The sequence below is a fragment of the Myripristis murdjan genome, chromosome 24, assembly GCF_902150065.1.
Source record: "Myripristis murdjan chromosome 24, fMyrMur1.1, whole genome shotgun sequence".
In the NCBI taxonomy this organism is placed as follows: domain Eukaryota; kingdom Metazoa; phylum Chordata; class Actinopteri; order Holocentriformes; family Holocentridae; genus Myripristis; species Myripristis murdjan.
The window spans coordinates 11,637,026-11,651,379 of record NC_044003.1 but is presented as its reverse complement, the minus strand read 5'-3'; the positions used below and the strand labels follow the sequence as shown (position 1 = coordinate 11,651,379).

Here is a 14,354-nt window from a genome sequence, read left to right as displayed (position 1 = left end):
CCCTTCTCCCCATCAATGCCATCAAAACTCCATTGACACCAATGTAGGAGAAAACAACAACGAAACGCTACTTAAGCTCTATTAGCAAAAACGTATCTTGAAATTCCTCCTTCAGAACATATAACCCACTCTAGGACCTTTTGATAGAGGCTTCTCCACATCAATAAGGATGGAAAATGTATGCCTTTCATGTCCAGTTGTCTCTTACGGCTTTTAGTGTTCCATTAACCATGTAATTAAAACCAAGTAGGCTCTCTATCAACTTTGCATGGTTTGACGCTTTGGTCTTAATAGCTGGTAAATATCAGAGAAGCTTGTCTTTGTCTACGAGAGCCATCTTGCTGCCATCCACTCCGAGCCCACTCGAGGCTTTCAGACATCAGCATCTTCCCGGCGAGGAGGAGCGAGCGAACGAGAGAGAGAGAGAGAGAGAGAGAGAGCAAATGAAAGCGGACAGAGTGCATCACACGTTTATCTCCACCTTGATCACCGTCTTGCTCATTCTTCCTCCAACCTTGCTCCGCTGGCGCTAAATGCACCATCAAAGCCTGTTTAACGACTGTGTCAGGCCTCAGCAGTGAAGGCTGTATAAATTCCACATGTCCCTCGCCTTTTCTTATGGTTATTTGCTGTAAACAAGGTAAACAGGAAGGAGTTGGTGAGGTCCTGTGCGGCTCGGTCGATTCTTGCCAAGGTCGTTTGTGCTGAACTTGTGCGCTCTTGGCACATCAGAGAATGGAATGATTCAGTACAACCTGACGCTGCTTGTTTACTTTTGTTCATTACTTGATGTTTGTACTTGCTAGTTATGTTTGTTGATGTGAGATTCCTTCTATAAAGCCTCTTTTGGTTCTCTAAATCTCACCTGCACAACCTGCTTCTCCTCACGTGTTTTGTCCTTCTCTTTTGTTCTACTGTGCAGATAAATAAAATCTCAAATCTAATCTAGAATTCAACCATCATCCTTGTATCGGTTAAATGTAAAAAAAACAAACAAACAAAAAAAACAACAAAAACTATCTGAGCAGGTGAGGGTTCAATGTCTCGATCGAACCAATATCAACAGGACAAAAGGCTAAAATGCGGGAACTTTCTGCTATGGAATGGTCACTCTAACCATAAGTGGATTTGGTCTTCAAAAATCAGCCAGGATGCCAAATTGTGTCTGCAATCAGCAGAAAAGTCACAAACACAGTGGATTTCGCAGTGTTAATTATGTTGATTATTCGCTGACAATTATTTGGAGCTGACAAGTGTTGATTGGAGTGCTTTTCCATTCATAGAGCAGATACGGCTCTGGGGCGAGAGTTCAAAACTGTCAAAAGTATTAAATTAGCTCTTCTTTTGGAGAAAAAAAAAAAGGCACAGTGAGAGCGCAGGACAAGGTAAGAATGTTCTCAGAGTGTGAAATCAAAGTTGTCGTCTGGGAGGTGGAAGCAAGAAAGGAAATCTTGTTTGGGTGCTTCAATAGAGGCTTGAAAATTGTTTACTGAGTGGCAGCAAGTCACAGCAGGAAGGATGGAGGACTACTCCAATTATTATTGTTACTATTATTGTTATTATCCGTTTTATTTAACTCTATCCTATTGCAGCCCACTCTGAAACATTTTAAATTATATTGCTGAATTCTGAATCAGCAAAAAAACAGTAATGAAGATGTATACTCTATGTGTTATATTTTGTAATTTCTAAAATTTACAGAACACCGTCTTTTTTTCTAAAAAAGTGACTTGGTATTTTGTCATTAATTTATTTTTTAATTCTAATCATGAAAGATTTCTGCAAACATTTCTGCCTCTGCTCGAGTGAGGTGCTGCAGTAAAACATGTGACGACCTTGACAGAAATAAACAGGAAGCGGTCTGACATAAACAAAGATGCCAGCGAGTCGAGTCTCACCGGGGATCGTAACAGTGTCGTGTCGGGGCCGGGGACAGCAGAGCTCACCTCTCTAGATGAGCGTCCAGCATCAATAATTACACAATAATATTGGAGCGGTGCCAGATGAGGAGGGAGACACCGATTTGGCTGATAACACTGCTGCACATGAGCCAGGTAGGCAACAGGCCGCTGTTTCACCTTGTTTATGCAGATACTGCACCAAAAAACACAGTATATTTCCCCACAATGTATCGGTGTGTTATATTTATTATGCCTCTCAACACAGCTACCTATCTTCTATGCCCGACGTGTGCCAAAACAGCTATGACAACTCATTATGCACCACCAGCCTTTTCATAACATCCCTTTGGTGATCAGTCCATTTCCACCTTTAATTCGTCCTAATTACTGGGCCCTACTGCTTATTGGCGCATCATTTTTGATGAAGGGAACACTTATTCATTTTTATTATTTACTGATAAAACTGAAGTGATGTTATTTTTGTCTAATATCTATCTTTATCTATCTATATCTAAATATTTAAGGAAAGATTATCTTATCAGTTAATGTTTTAATGAGACACATCAGCTGAACTTTCATTTCCTCATTAACCAACGTGGGTCCTCAAACTCCACACCTATGCCAACTATGCCTACTATGTTTATTATTATTACATACTCACACTCTTGGTTGGACTGTGAGCTCTGGCTAATAAACATTAATGTCCACATGTTGCAAAAGGTTTAGTAATTTATCAGTTTACTGACACAGAAGTGATTCAAACTGTGTGTTACTGCACAGAGCGAAAGTTACACATCGACGACTTGCTAGTAAACTATTCTGTGAAAGCCCGAGTGGGGCATCAATTTAATTCACTATAAACTGTCATTCCAAAAAACGGATGACTGACTCTTTTGACATATTATTCTCGCCACTTTGAATTGATTTGTCAGTGTTTAAGTATGAGATTTACACATATTAATACCAAAATATTTTTTCAAATCAGTGAAATCACTTCAAATGGGGTTCTGCAGTTTAATGAAAGTCAGCTTGGGTGACTGGACCACCATCCTGCCGTTTATTGATGCCGATACCGATGACAATTTTGCGGGGAAAAAAATTCACTGATTACCAATATAGATCTGATACAGTGAATTTTTGAGCTGGAAAGAAAATAGGCCTTTTCTATGTGGATTGTGCACCAATGTGACTATCAAAAAAAAACTATCAAAACAACAAAACTTTACACATGAAGCAGTGATACACACATTCACACACATGTACGCTCTGGTCATACCATCAGGGGGTCTGTTGGACGTGGCGACGACCACCACCCCGGTCTGAAACAGGGTCTCAAACAGCTGTTTCAGGATCATGGCGTCGGCAATGTCGGTCACCTGACCAAACACAAACAGAGGAGAAATAAATTCATGTATTATTTACCTTTGTTGCCATGGCATGTGTGTGTACATGTGTGTGTGTGTGTGAGGTCAAACCTTGCCATCAACACTCGGCTCCATGTTAATTAGTGTCATTCAGGTGTGCTCATTCTCTCCTTTGTGTCTGGTCATGGCCATTCACACATGGACATATGCACACAGGCACGCACGCACACACACACACACACACACACACACACACACACACACACACACACCTAAACCACTCCAACTGACTGCAAATGGTCACGAGGCGGCTTTCTGCAAGGGAGAAGTAGCCGAGACAAGGCAGCGGGCCTGAGCTAATCAGCTGAACAGAGGGTGAGAACGAGTGAGTGCCAGCAAGGAAACAAGAGGCAGAATAATGAAAATGGAGCAATATGTACCCAAACCGGGGTCACCACGGCAGACAAAGCCTCTGTCCCAGATGGCTATATAAAGGTGTGTGTGTGTAGGTGTGTGCGCTCTCCTAAAGCAGATACAAGGCTATGAGGATATAATACATTAAAACTATTCAACCATCTGCTGCCTTTTTCATCCACAGCATTTCTACGAGTCCACAACAAACAAAAGGTCTATGACAACACAGCAGCAAGGACGTTTACGAGTCGCTGGCTGTTAAATGAAGAGTTCTGACCTTTCTATTAGTAATCCAGTGCACTCACTTTTGTTCTTATTCTCTCATTTTCATTCTCTTTCACCCCTGTTGCTCTTTTGTGCACCCATGAAGGGAGCAAGCATGTATTGCCATGAGCTGCGTAGCAATCAAATGAATATACATGTTGCAAACCACATCAGCCACTGAATCAGCTTGATGATGACTGACTCACTGATACATATGCATGCATGCATGTATATATGTATGTATGTGTGCATGTATGAATGTACATATGTGTATGTGTGTGGGTGTGTGTGTGTGTGTGTGTATATACATTATATGGACCAAAATATTGGGTGCACATCTCTTAATCATTCAATCCAGGTGTTTCATTCAGTCCAATTGCCACAGCCTTTACAAACATTTGTAAAAGAATGGCTCGTTCTAAAGAGCTCACTAACTTCCAGCGTGGTGCTGTAACAGTAATGTAATAATATGCCACCGTTGCAACAAGTCAGTTGGTCAAGTTTCTTCCCTCCTAGATATTCCACCATCAACTGAAAGTGGTATTATTGCAAAGCGGAAGCGTTTAGGAACCACAGCAACTCAGCCACCAGGTGGCAGACCACGTTAAGTTACAGAGTGGGGATGCTGAGTGCTGAAGAGCATAGTGCGTAAAAGTGGCCGATGCTCTGCTGACTTAATAACTGCAGAGATCCATGCCTCCTCTGGCATTAACATCAGCACAAAAACCGTGCGCTGGGAGCTTCATGGCATGGGTTACCATGGCCGAGCAGCCGCACGCAAGCCTCACATCACCAAGCACAAAGCCAAGCATCGGTGGAAACGTGTTCTGTGGAGTGACCAATCATGCCTCTCTATCTGGCGGTCTGATGGACGAGTCTGGATTTGGAGAATGTTAAGAGAATGTTACCTGCCTGACTGCAATGTGCCAATGTGTGTGTATATCTATATCTATATCTATACCTATATCTATATATATCTATATCTATCTATCTATCTATCTATCTATCTATATATAGATAGATAGATAGATAGATATCTATATCTATGTATAGATATCTATATATATATATATAGATACATATATATAGAGTTGGTTAGAGTTGGTTAATAGAGATAGATATATCTATAGATATCTTTAGATATATCTATAGAGATATCTATCTATATATATGTGCATATATATCTATAAATCTATATCTATAGATATAAGATATATAAATATAGATATATATAGATATAGATATATGTAGACACCCACACACACACACATATATAGAGACACACACACACGCACATACACAGAAGTCAATGTAAGATGTCTTAAGAAAGAAGAGGGAAGGCTTTCCAGTCATGTTTTTGTCCCGCCCCCTCATCTCACTCCCTCTTACCTACTTTCCTGTGTACAACAGGCACTTCTGAGGGCCATACCCACAACATATGCCTCTATTCATACTCTGGAGAGTCATCTGGCTTTCCATATTAGCCCCACTGCCCTTGCCAATACGCGATTAACATTTGTGTTAAAGCCTTGATTTCACTAAGGAGAGGTGGCTAGGGGCATCAAATTACTGTGCTTGTCTATGTGTGTGTGTGTGTGTGTGTATGTGTGTGTGTGTGTGTGTGTGTGAGTGTGTGTGTATACGCAAATGAGAATCAACAGAAAGCCAAGGCTCTGTGTCCTTCTGAATGGGCCCCCCATTTCCTCCAACCGCAGGATTTTATTTTCATTTCAAAAGAATCATTTAAAAATGACCTTTTATACAACCTGGATTTGTTTATTCATGTGCCCTCATCGTGAGCAAAGTCTGAGGGGCAATATTGATTGCTGAACGAGCAGGGGTGGGTGAAGTAAAAGAGAATGGTTACCTAGAGAATGAGAAAGGTGTGTGTGTGTGTGTGGCGGGGGGGCTGATGTAAAGCACTTGTGGGACACAAAAATAACGGCGCAATCTCCGCCGGTCAATGCCAATATTTAAATGAGCATCCAATTACTCGAGCGGCTGTCAGTTTACAGCGAGGCGCACGGGTGCCAAATTAAACCTCTTTTGATGTTACACCTCTTTATGTACACAACCTATGAGCAATTTCACAGGGCCTGCACAGTGACTGAGGCCCTGAGACAATGACGCTCAAGCGCTTTCTTCTCACTCTTCTTCTTCCTTTCTTGCTCCCTCTACTCCATCTTTCCATCTTGGACCTCTCAATGGTGAGTATTCATTAGAGGAGCTGGGTTGGGGGGGCTGTAAAAAGGGTGAGGGGGGCTACAAATTACTGATAATGGCACGGCGCTAATGAAGAGAATGGAGAAATGTCATTAGCATTTAAGAGGATAAGATCCATCTGACCCGCCGCCGCCAGTCGCTTTCTAGCTCCACTCACTTAAGGAAGCAGGAGAGTGCGACTGATACCCAGAACTTCATTTGCATGGCTGAGTGGAGGAGGATGCTGATTGGTATAGGCCCCACAACCCCTCCCCTCCACCCCTGCACCCATCCCACACACACGCTCCCAACCTCCCAACCTCTTGTTTATGCATCACAAACAACGCGCACATGTCTGCTTGTTGTCTCCCCACCCCATTCACCGGTAGCAACAGTCGACGAGCAAAAACAGCAAAGCGGGCGACGGCAAACAAAACAAATCAATGAGAACACACAAGCAGCGCCGCAGTTTAAAATGTGAAAGCCGGAGGGGGGATGAAAGGAGCAGCTCTTGATCCTCACAGATGCAGAAAGAGTGATTAGAGAGAGCAGAAGCACCTTCCGTGACCTTTGACCCACTGACATTAGCGGTAATGATATCAGTAAGAGGAACTATATTCAGCAACAAACAGATGCATCTGGCTGGCTTAATGACAAAGATGGGAGCACAGGTCCTTCACTTTGCCAGTGAATGACAAACTAGCTTGATAATAATGGGGAGAGCATCAGCAGTGTCTCCGTCCACTGACACCAAAGGGTAGTAATGACGATTTCTGTATCACCTGCAGGGGAGAGGTACACTCTAGCTGTGTGCGTCCAGCATCCAAACTAGTCTGAATAACTTGGCTATAATAAACTAGGAACCAACAGAGTGTGTGGCTGTGGAAACAAAACAGTGCCAACAACCCCAAACTGACAGATTTATGTAAATACTAAGTGTCAAAGAAGAAAATGTCAAATGAAAATGAAAAAAAAAAAAAAAAAACCCAAAAAGACTCTGGAGGATACATGAGGCACTCACAGCACATTATAATGTCTCACTGCTGCTCAACTACCAAGTAATTAACATGGCTGCTGCTATGTTTAAAGAAGCCACTAGGTGTCCCCAGTCCTGTTTAAGTTGGGATTCTGAGAACAAGAGCAGCAACTTGTTTAAAGATAGGAGAGATGTGGCTCTCTGCTCTGCACAGCCCCACTGCATAGCGATAGTGTTCATGCCCAAGGTCAAGTCTAAGTCATTTCAGCTGTCAGTCCAATCTGATGCATTCGCTGTTTTGACTTGCTCTGCTTAGGAAGTACATTTCTCTGTTGGTAACTTGAATCTCTTCAAGAGAGAGAGAGACACACACAGACACAGATGTACAGAAGGCATACACATGCAATGTGTTTACATATGGACAATCTTTAAAAAATGGTCTTTGTTGCATTTTATAGTGTGTCTCAGTGATTATCTAATAAAAACTGTATCTTCCCACTAGGCATTCTCATCATTTACAGTGAAACAGCTAAACATCTGTAGTATGCATCAACAAATAGCATTTTATCACCAGTATATTAGCCCATACTAGCTATTATTCACTAATGATGCCACAGTACTACTACAGGCTAATAAATGCACTTAAAGTGATAGTTTGGAAATTTTACACATATACCGGTATTTATTGGTCTATCTGAATGCCATACATCCGTTCATCAACTCAGCAGAAAGTAATTTTGACATTTTGAAAACTGGGGGCTGAAAGTACACTTTGGTAAAGCTCTCGTTCTTGAGATAATGAACCAAACTTTGTGGATGTACTACACTCGCATATACCAACAAATACCACTATCTGTGTAAAATTCCTCACTGTCGCTTCAATAGAAGAGTTTAATATGCATATAAAGGCAGCCAGTGTTATTTCTGTATGGTTTGCTACTTGAGCCTAGTTTGCTTGAGAAACAGACTCAGACACACTTAAACACTCACACAAACCCTCTCACCCTCTTAACACTCTTTCTCACATACTCTCTCCCACACACACACACACACACAGCCTGCAACTCACTCACTCACCTGAAACTCGTCAAAACACAAGAGGCAGGTTTCGCTGCTGATCTCCATGGCAACTGGTGATATGGGGTCATAGGTGAACATTTTCCCTAGCCCTCGTTTTGGCAGGCTTTGTTTCCTCCGGTGGATCCCTTTAAGCGTTAAACAGACGTCAGGCACATCTTAAAGCACACCTGCATCGGCAACCAAAACCCAGCAACAATACAGAGCACAGCGGTAATTTCACCTGTATGCATAATGGTAGACAATTAGTGGGAGTGCTTTAGGACAAACAGAGGGATAAATATAGGATCGCCAGTGGATAGGAGTCATAAAACTTCCGCAAAGTCATGCAAGCCAATCCTGGGTGGGCAGGAGCAGAATACTAACTTTTGTGGATGTCCAACATGAAGCTATTGAAGTGGACTCTCTTTTTACGGCTATTTTCCACATGGGAGTAAAACATGTCCATGAGCATGGTCTTCCCAGTGCCTGAAATGGATGTAAAAACACAAAATATTAGCATAACTCCTCTTCTGACCTCCTACTCCTCTACTGGGCATAGAAATACATCTTTTAGAGATAAATAACAACACTGTGATCCCCTTCATGGTGCCAAAAATCAAACCCCAAAGATTAGAAACCATGGAAAGATGATGCATAGGAACCATTTTCTTAAAAACAACTTTACCTAAGAGAACTTTTCTTAACAATTTTACAAAGTGGTTGGACACTGATGAAGAAAGGCATGGCAAAATGGGTAACATAAAATAAAACATAATACAATAAAATCTATTTATTAACAGTGGAGCCTCCTCTGATGCCCTCAGATAACACTGCTGTTCATACAGGGTTAAAGTTAAGTAATATAGGTCAGAGCTACATCATTTAGTGCCTTGGAAGTTATAATAATAATTCAAAATTAAACTGGGAGCCAGTGGAGAGATGCTAAGATGGGTCTGATGTGGTCTCTTGTCTTAGTTCCAGTTCACACTAACAGCTACATTTTGAACCAACTGATGACATATTATCACTTTTTTACTTAGTAGAGAATGAAATTAGTTCAAATGATCAAATCAGTAGAAAATAAAGGAATTTCTCTTTATGATACTGTGATTATATAAACCCTTACCGACATCGCCATAAATATAGAAGCCCCTGGGTGGAGGTGGAGGTGGTGGTGGAGGGGGATCCTGCTTTGAGGAGAAAAAAGAAATACACACACATACACTCTTGAGCATGTTTGTTTCATAATAAATCTTTTTTAACAGCTGCTTGTCACTGTAAATAACCCACAACAGTCATGGCAATCCACGCTTTACCGTAGTATGCAAGCAAAGGCATTAATCATTAGGGCCATCCAAAATCATGAATAGATTAATTCATTATTAAAAGCACAAGACACTATAGTGGCTGACCTATATAAGCTGCATTACATTCATTACCATATAAGATTGAATCATCGTTTAATAAACAGTGTATGCTGAGGCATTAAGCCACCACTACAGTGTGAGGTTTCACATTCTCCAGACTAGCCCACTGCAGGGGAGGAAGACAAAGGGGATCTAATCAACAAGACAAGCCAGGGTTCCCACGAAAGAACAGCATCATCAGAGGAACAATAGGGGGATTTGTCAGACAAAACAGGGAGGACTGGATGAGGCTCAATATGAGATGGAGTGGACTTCTCTCCGTGCAGCCTGTTTAGCACTGCTAATTGTGATGCGGTACTGTTGCACCGAGGTGCTGCTGGAAGTCATTGTGCTGCCTGCCTCCCATCATCAAAAGGTCCCTGCTTAAAAAAAAAAACAAAACAAAAAAACCCCACTATTTTCTCTATGAGCAGGCTGCAAATCAAACTGAGAATTTAAAGCACTGGCAAATGCATCCAAGCTATGTAATCGTATGTGTGATTGATTTAACCATAACATGATGATAACTGTTGTAGCATATTAGTGAACACACAGGAGGGCAAATTACAGATGCTTTTTGATAACAGGTCCTTGGGAATTGAGGAATTTTTTCCCATCTTTGTAACCGGGCAACGTCAAATAGTTTCGAATTAGCTCCACTCTAAATGGGATGGATCATCCTCTTTTAGTTAAGTTTAGTTAGTAACTCTTGGGGACATTGCTCAGTATCCACTACTTTCAATGAGCACTTGACTCTAGCATACGTGCACAATGGCTGATTAAAAACGAAATGAAAAGACAAACTTGTTACCCGTCCACTTTCTCTTTCTTTCTCTCTCTTTCTCTGCCCTACAACCCCCCTCCTTGTCCGCCCCCACCTGTCCTGTCCCGTCCTGCTGGAGTGAGATCCTGGAAGAGCAACAAGCCTTTCCTGTCTGCTTTGGCAAAACAGTGTGCGACTTCTCCCTGACTTCCCAAGCTACCCTTTGGCAGGGTGGGGTAATTGTCAGTGGTGGCTGGCGGCCATGCAAACACGGCAGAGTGGAGAAGGACAAGGCCGTCCCTGAGGCAGCCTCACCGCTGAGCTCTGGGCAGTCTGTCTAGCAGAGTCGGCCGGCCTTGCCTCACCTCCTGGCAGAGGATATAGACTGGCACATGGACGTAAAGTTCACATGCAGGACAGGGCCATACTGGCTTTTCAATGACTTAAGGGAAACTTTTTTCAGCAAAAGGAGTCATCCCTCTCATTAGTAAAGTTAAGAGAGCGATGGTGGGTGTCTTCAAAGTTGGGCACAACTGATCTGCAGGGGACCCATACAGGAGAAATCCACGATGCAGGTCTGACTTGAATAGGGTGGATCCCTCTCAACAATGGTCCATTGTTAGCCGACCATCCGCAAAACCACGCCACATTGGGTCAATATTAAGTCAAGTGTACTCTCCTCACAGACTTGGTCAGTTAGTGGAGGACAATGGCGGCACTTTCACAGAGAGAACAGACACCAAGAGGACAGTGGTGTGACCTGATTCAAAACAGAATAATTGCATAAGTACTCCAGTCGGTGTTTGTGTGTGCGCGCTTGTAGACTAAGAAGTAAGGTGGAAGAGGAGCGGGGGGGGTGGTGATGTTGATAGCCTAACACCAAAGTATTTGTCAGAGTCCGGAATCAAAAGCAAAAAGGACAAGAATGGCCCAGACAATGGGGACCCCCTCATTACTGCATGGGGACGGTGAGAGAGTGAGAGGGGTGCTGGGACGAGCCCAGCAGGAGGTCTGCCCCTGCTGCCTTCCAAAATCTCTGCCTAACCCTGTGTGTCTGTGCCAGCTTACCAACAAAAACTCCCACCATCAAATACTAGACAGTCAGCTCCCCTGACCTAAAAACAACAACAGCCCCCTACACTGTTCCAAAACCCACATGCACAATACACTTCCCAGACCCCAACCCTCCCTTTGACCTGCGCCCCACGGACACAAGCACCAATACAGCTGAGGTAAAGTGCAGCAGATTCACTGAAGTCCTACCATATGTTAAATACCAACAGGCCTTCATGACTGAAGTCCAGATGCCTCACTGTGAAAGGCTCAAAACAAATGCATGCCACATAAACACAAAAAGCAGCCTATTTTTTGTGGTCTGGTCTTGATTGGTCTAGAAAGCAAGTTGGAAAATAATCTCCCTGAAAAACTATTACTAATTACAGGAAAAGCATTTTACTTTTTTTTTTTTTTTTTTTAATGCTCCTCAAGCATAAGTACTCCAGTCGGTGTTTGTTGAGTTCATTTCCATGTGTTTAAGCCGAATCAGAAATATTTTATTGCTCCCCGGGGGGAAAGAGAGGTCACAGGCACATCCATAATTTAACTTCCATTTTAAAATGCACATAACAGCCCAGGCGCTCTTGCATTCAAGCCATTTGAAACATGGGCAGCAGCAATGTGTTTAAAAAAAAAAAAAAAAAAAAAACACATAGCAGATGACTGGATCTTTGTTTCTGTTTTTGAATTCTGTACACTGCTCCAAGTAGCTGTCATCACCACCTAATCCATGCCGCTGGTTCTTTAAAGGACACTGACTGGTGCACTTAAGACACTTTATTGCTTTAGGAAAACTGGACAGCAGGATGGTACAGAATGCTGAGTAATATTCAGATAGCTGCTGCTTCAATTCCCAGTGCTAACAGTTTTCAAATCCACCACAGTGGCCCTGAGTGAAGGCTACCAACCACCACGTGCCATCCTGCTCCAAGGCCAGGCATTGAAAACTGAAACTGGCATAATGCAACAGGCAACTGCTTACACTATGTCATTGTGGTTATAGCTGTACATGTAAAAATAAACCAATACATGCCACATTGTTCCTCATGAAACATGGCTTTTATTAGGTTTTAATAAATTATAATGGCTAGGCCAATTGCAAAATTAATGGCAAACAGAGACACAGTGGTGGAAAACCACAAGGAACGAGTGCTGAATCCTGTATTTAATCAATTCAAAATAAATGTCTGTGACAGCAAAAATGTGGCTACTAGGATATGTGTGTATTACAAAAGTAAAATCAAATGCAGATTGCTTTAACAGGAGATAAGTAGCTGATCAAAGTGATAGTAACAACACAGGGTACTGTTCGTCTGGCATGGGTGAGCATTTGTGTAAGAGCCGCTGAACCATGCAGTTAATGTGTTATGACATGTTATTCTTCTCAGCCTACACATTACAATGGCCAGTGACTCTTGGTTACTCTTTTACCTTTTCTGGAGAGGCACCGGCTTTGTTTTCGGTTTTTCTCAAGTGGGGGTCTTGATGTTCCTGAGGCTGGGTGGTGTCATCTTTTAGGTTTGCCCTTGGTGTAAGTGGCTTCAGGTACACGTCATTGCAGTAGCTCTTCAGGGTTTTCTGCAGTCGAACCAGTTGCTGGAGCGCATCTCTCTGCTGCCTGTCCGCCTGCAGGGTGCCACCGTGGATGAGGCTGTCATAGTGGGCGATAGTGTTGGAGACAGGGACATGTGAGGCTGCAGGATTTGTGGGGCAGCCTGACGGTGCAGATGACCTCCCTGTGCTCGGAGTGCAACCTTAAATCACCAAGCAGAAATCACACGTGTTGACTATCATCCATGTGCAAAACAAAATGATGCACACTGTCTAGACCTGATATCTTTTCCATAAATCGTCATGAGTATGTGTATAGAAACAGTGCCTGTTTTGGTGCGAGGTGACCGGCAAAGTTATCAAACATTTCATAAGCATTCTACATAAGACGGCGTGCCAAACAAGCGCTGCCTTGTACAGTTTATCACCGCAACAGGACGAAGAAACACTCACCTTCCGCAGAGTGACTGAAGGTGAGGTGACAAACCCTGCTTGGTGTCGGAAACGTATCTTTCAGCAAAAATCTGATCACACCTCTGATCGCTAAAGGCGACCTGTACGCCGCCATATTGTTTCAATATTATGAAACTTTATTGATGACCGATTTCTTTACAAAATTGCATGGGCTAGCGAAGTCTTAAATTTGTCGTAAAGGAAATTAAAGCCTTCAGATGTGGGTAATTGTCATCACAACAAAAATAACACAGCAAATCGATGTTCCCGACTATTTCTGTCTTACGCAATTCACGATGTCTCTATAAATTCATTTTAAAGATATTTTATGAAATGGGTGGCCACAATGCTGACATACGTGACTTGTTTATGTAATTACAGTGTAAAAATATCAATGTTCAGTGTGGTTCGGGAGCCTAATTGCGTTTATTATAATGCTGCAATAAAAAAATAATTTTACCGCTCAAATCCTTTAACACTTGAGATATGCTGAAGGAAGCTCTGTGCAATTACTTAACACCCTAGACAGCCTTGGTCCACATATTCAACGATAAGAAGTTGGGCCAATTGTTTATAAACGCGCCCAACGCTGTGGTTGTAAACAAAACCAGCGGGTTGCCAAGCAGCGTCAGCTGAAGCTCAGCTGATCGGAAGTGCGCTGCGCAGGCGCGTCGCTGCTCGGCGGCCGTCCTGCCGCAGCGCGTCAAGTTAGAGAAAGAAGAGACAAAACAACACCCCGAGGTGAGGAACATTACACTCCAAAAGAATAACATTACATTCATCATTTTAAAAAAGACTAATCGAGCATTCGTGCATACAGAACAACAAAACGAAATTGGAGTAGTTGAACAACAATCATATCTATTTATACAGTTAAGATTCACCCTTCAATATAAAATCCTCCACTCTCATTCTGACACTTTACATCAGAATCAGTAATACTTT

At 42.5% G+C, this 14,354-nt stretch overlaps 1 protein-coding gene across 2 annotated transcripts in view; it reads right to left on the bottom strand.

The window, feature by feature from the left end:
- The window catches only part of afg1lb (AFG1 like ATPase b), a 34,990-nt gene extending 21,383 nt beyond the window's left edge, over positions 1-13,607 (bottom strand). Inside the window, exons 1-6 of one of the 2 annotated variants that reach the window (XM_030047897.1) lie at positions 13,410-13,607; positions 12,837-13,159; positions 9,307-9,367; positions 8,565-8,666; positions 8,199-8,326; positions 3,178-3,277 (exon numbers count right to left, since the gene is read on the bottom strand). In XM_030047897.1, the coding sequence (XP_029903757.1) occupies positions 3,178-3,277; positions 8,199-8,326; positions 8,565-8,666; positions 9,307-9,367; positions 12,837-13,159; positions 13,410-13,524 (829 nt within the window). In that variant the 5' untranslated portion in view covers positions 13,525-13,607. Of the gene's footprint in view, positions 1-3,177; positions 3,278-8,198; positions 8,327-8,564; positions 8,667-9,306; positions 9,371-12,836; positions 13,160-13,409 lie in introns of both variants that reach the window. The other variant, XM_030047896.1, reaches the window with a different exon arrangement.
- Positions 13,608-14,354: the final 747 nt, after the last annotated feature.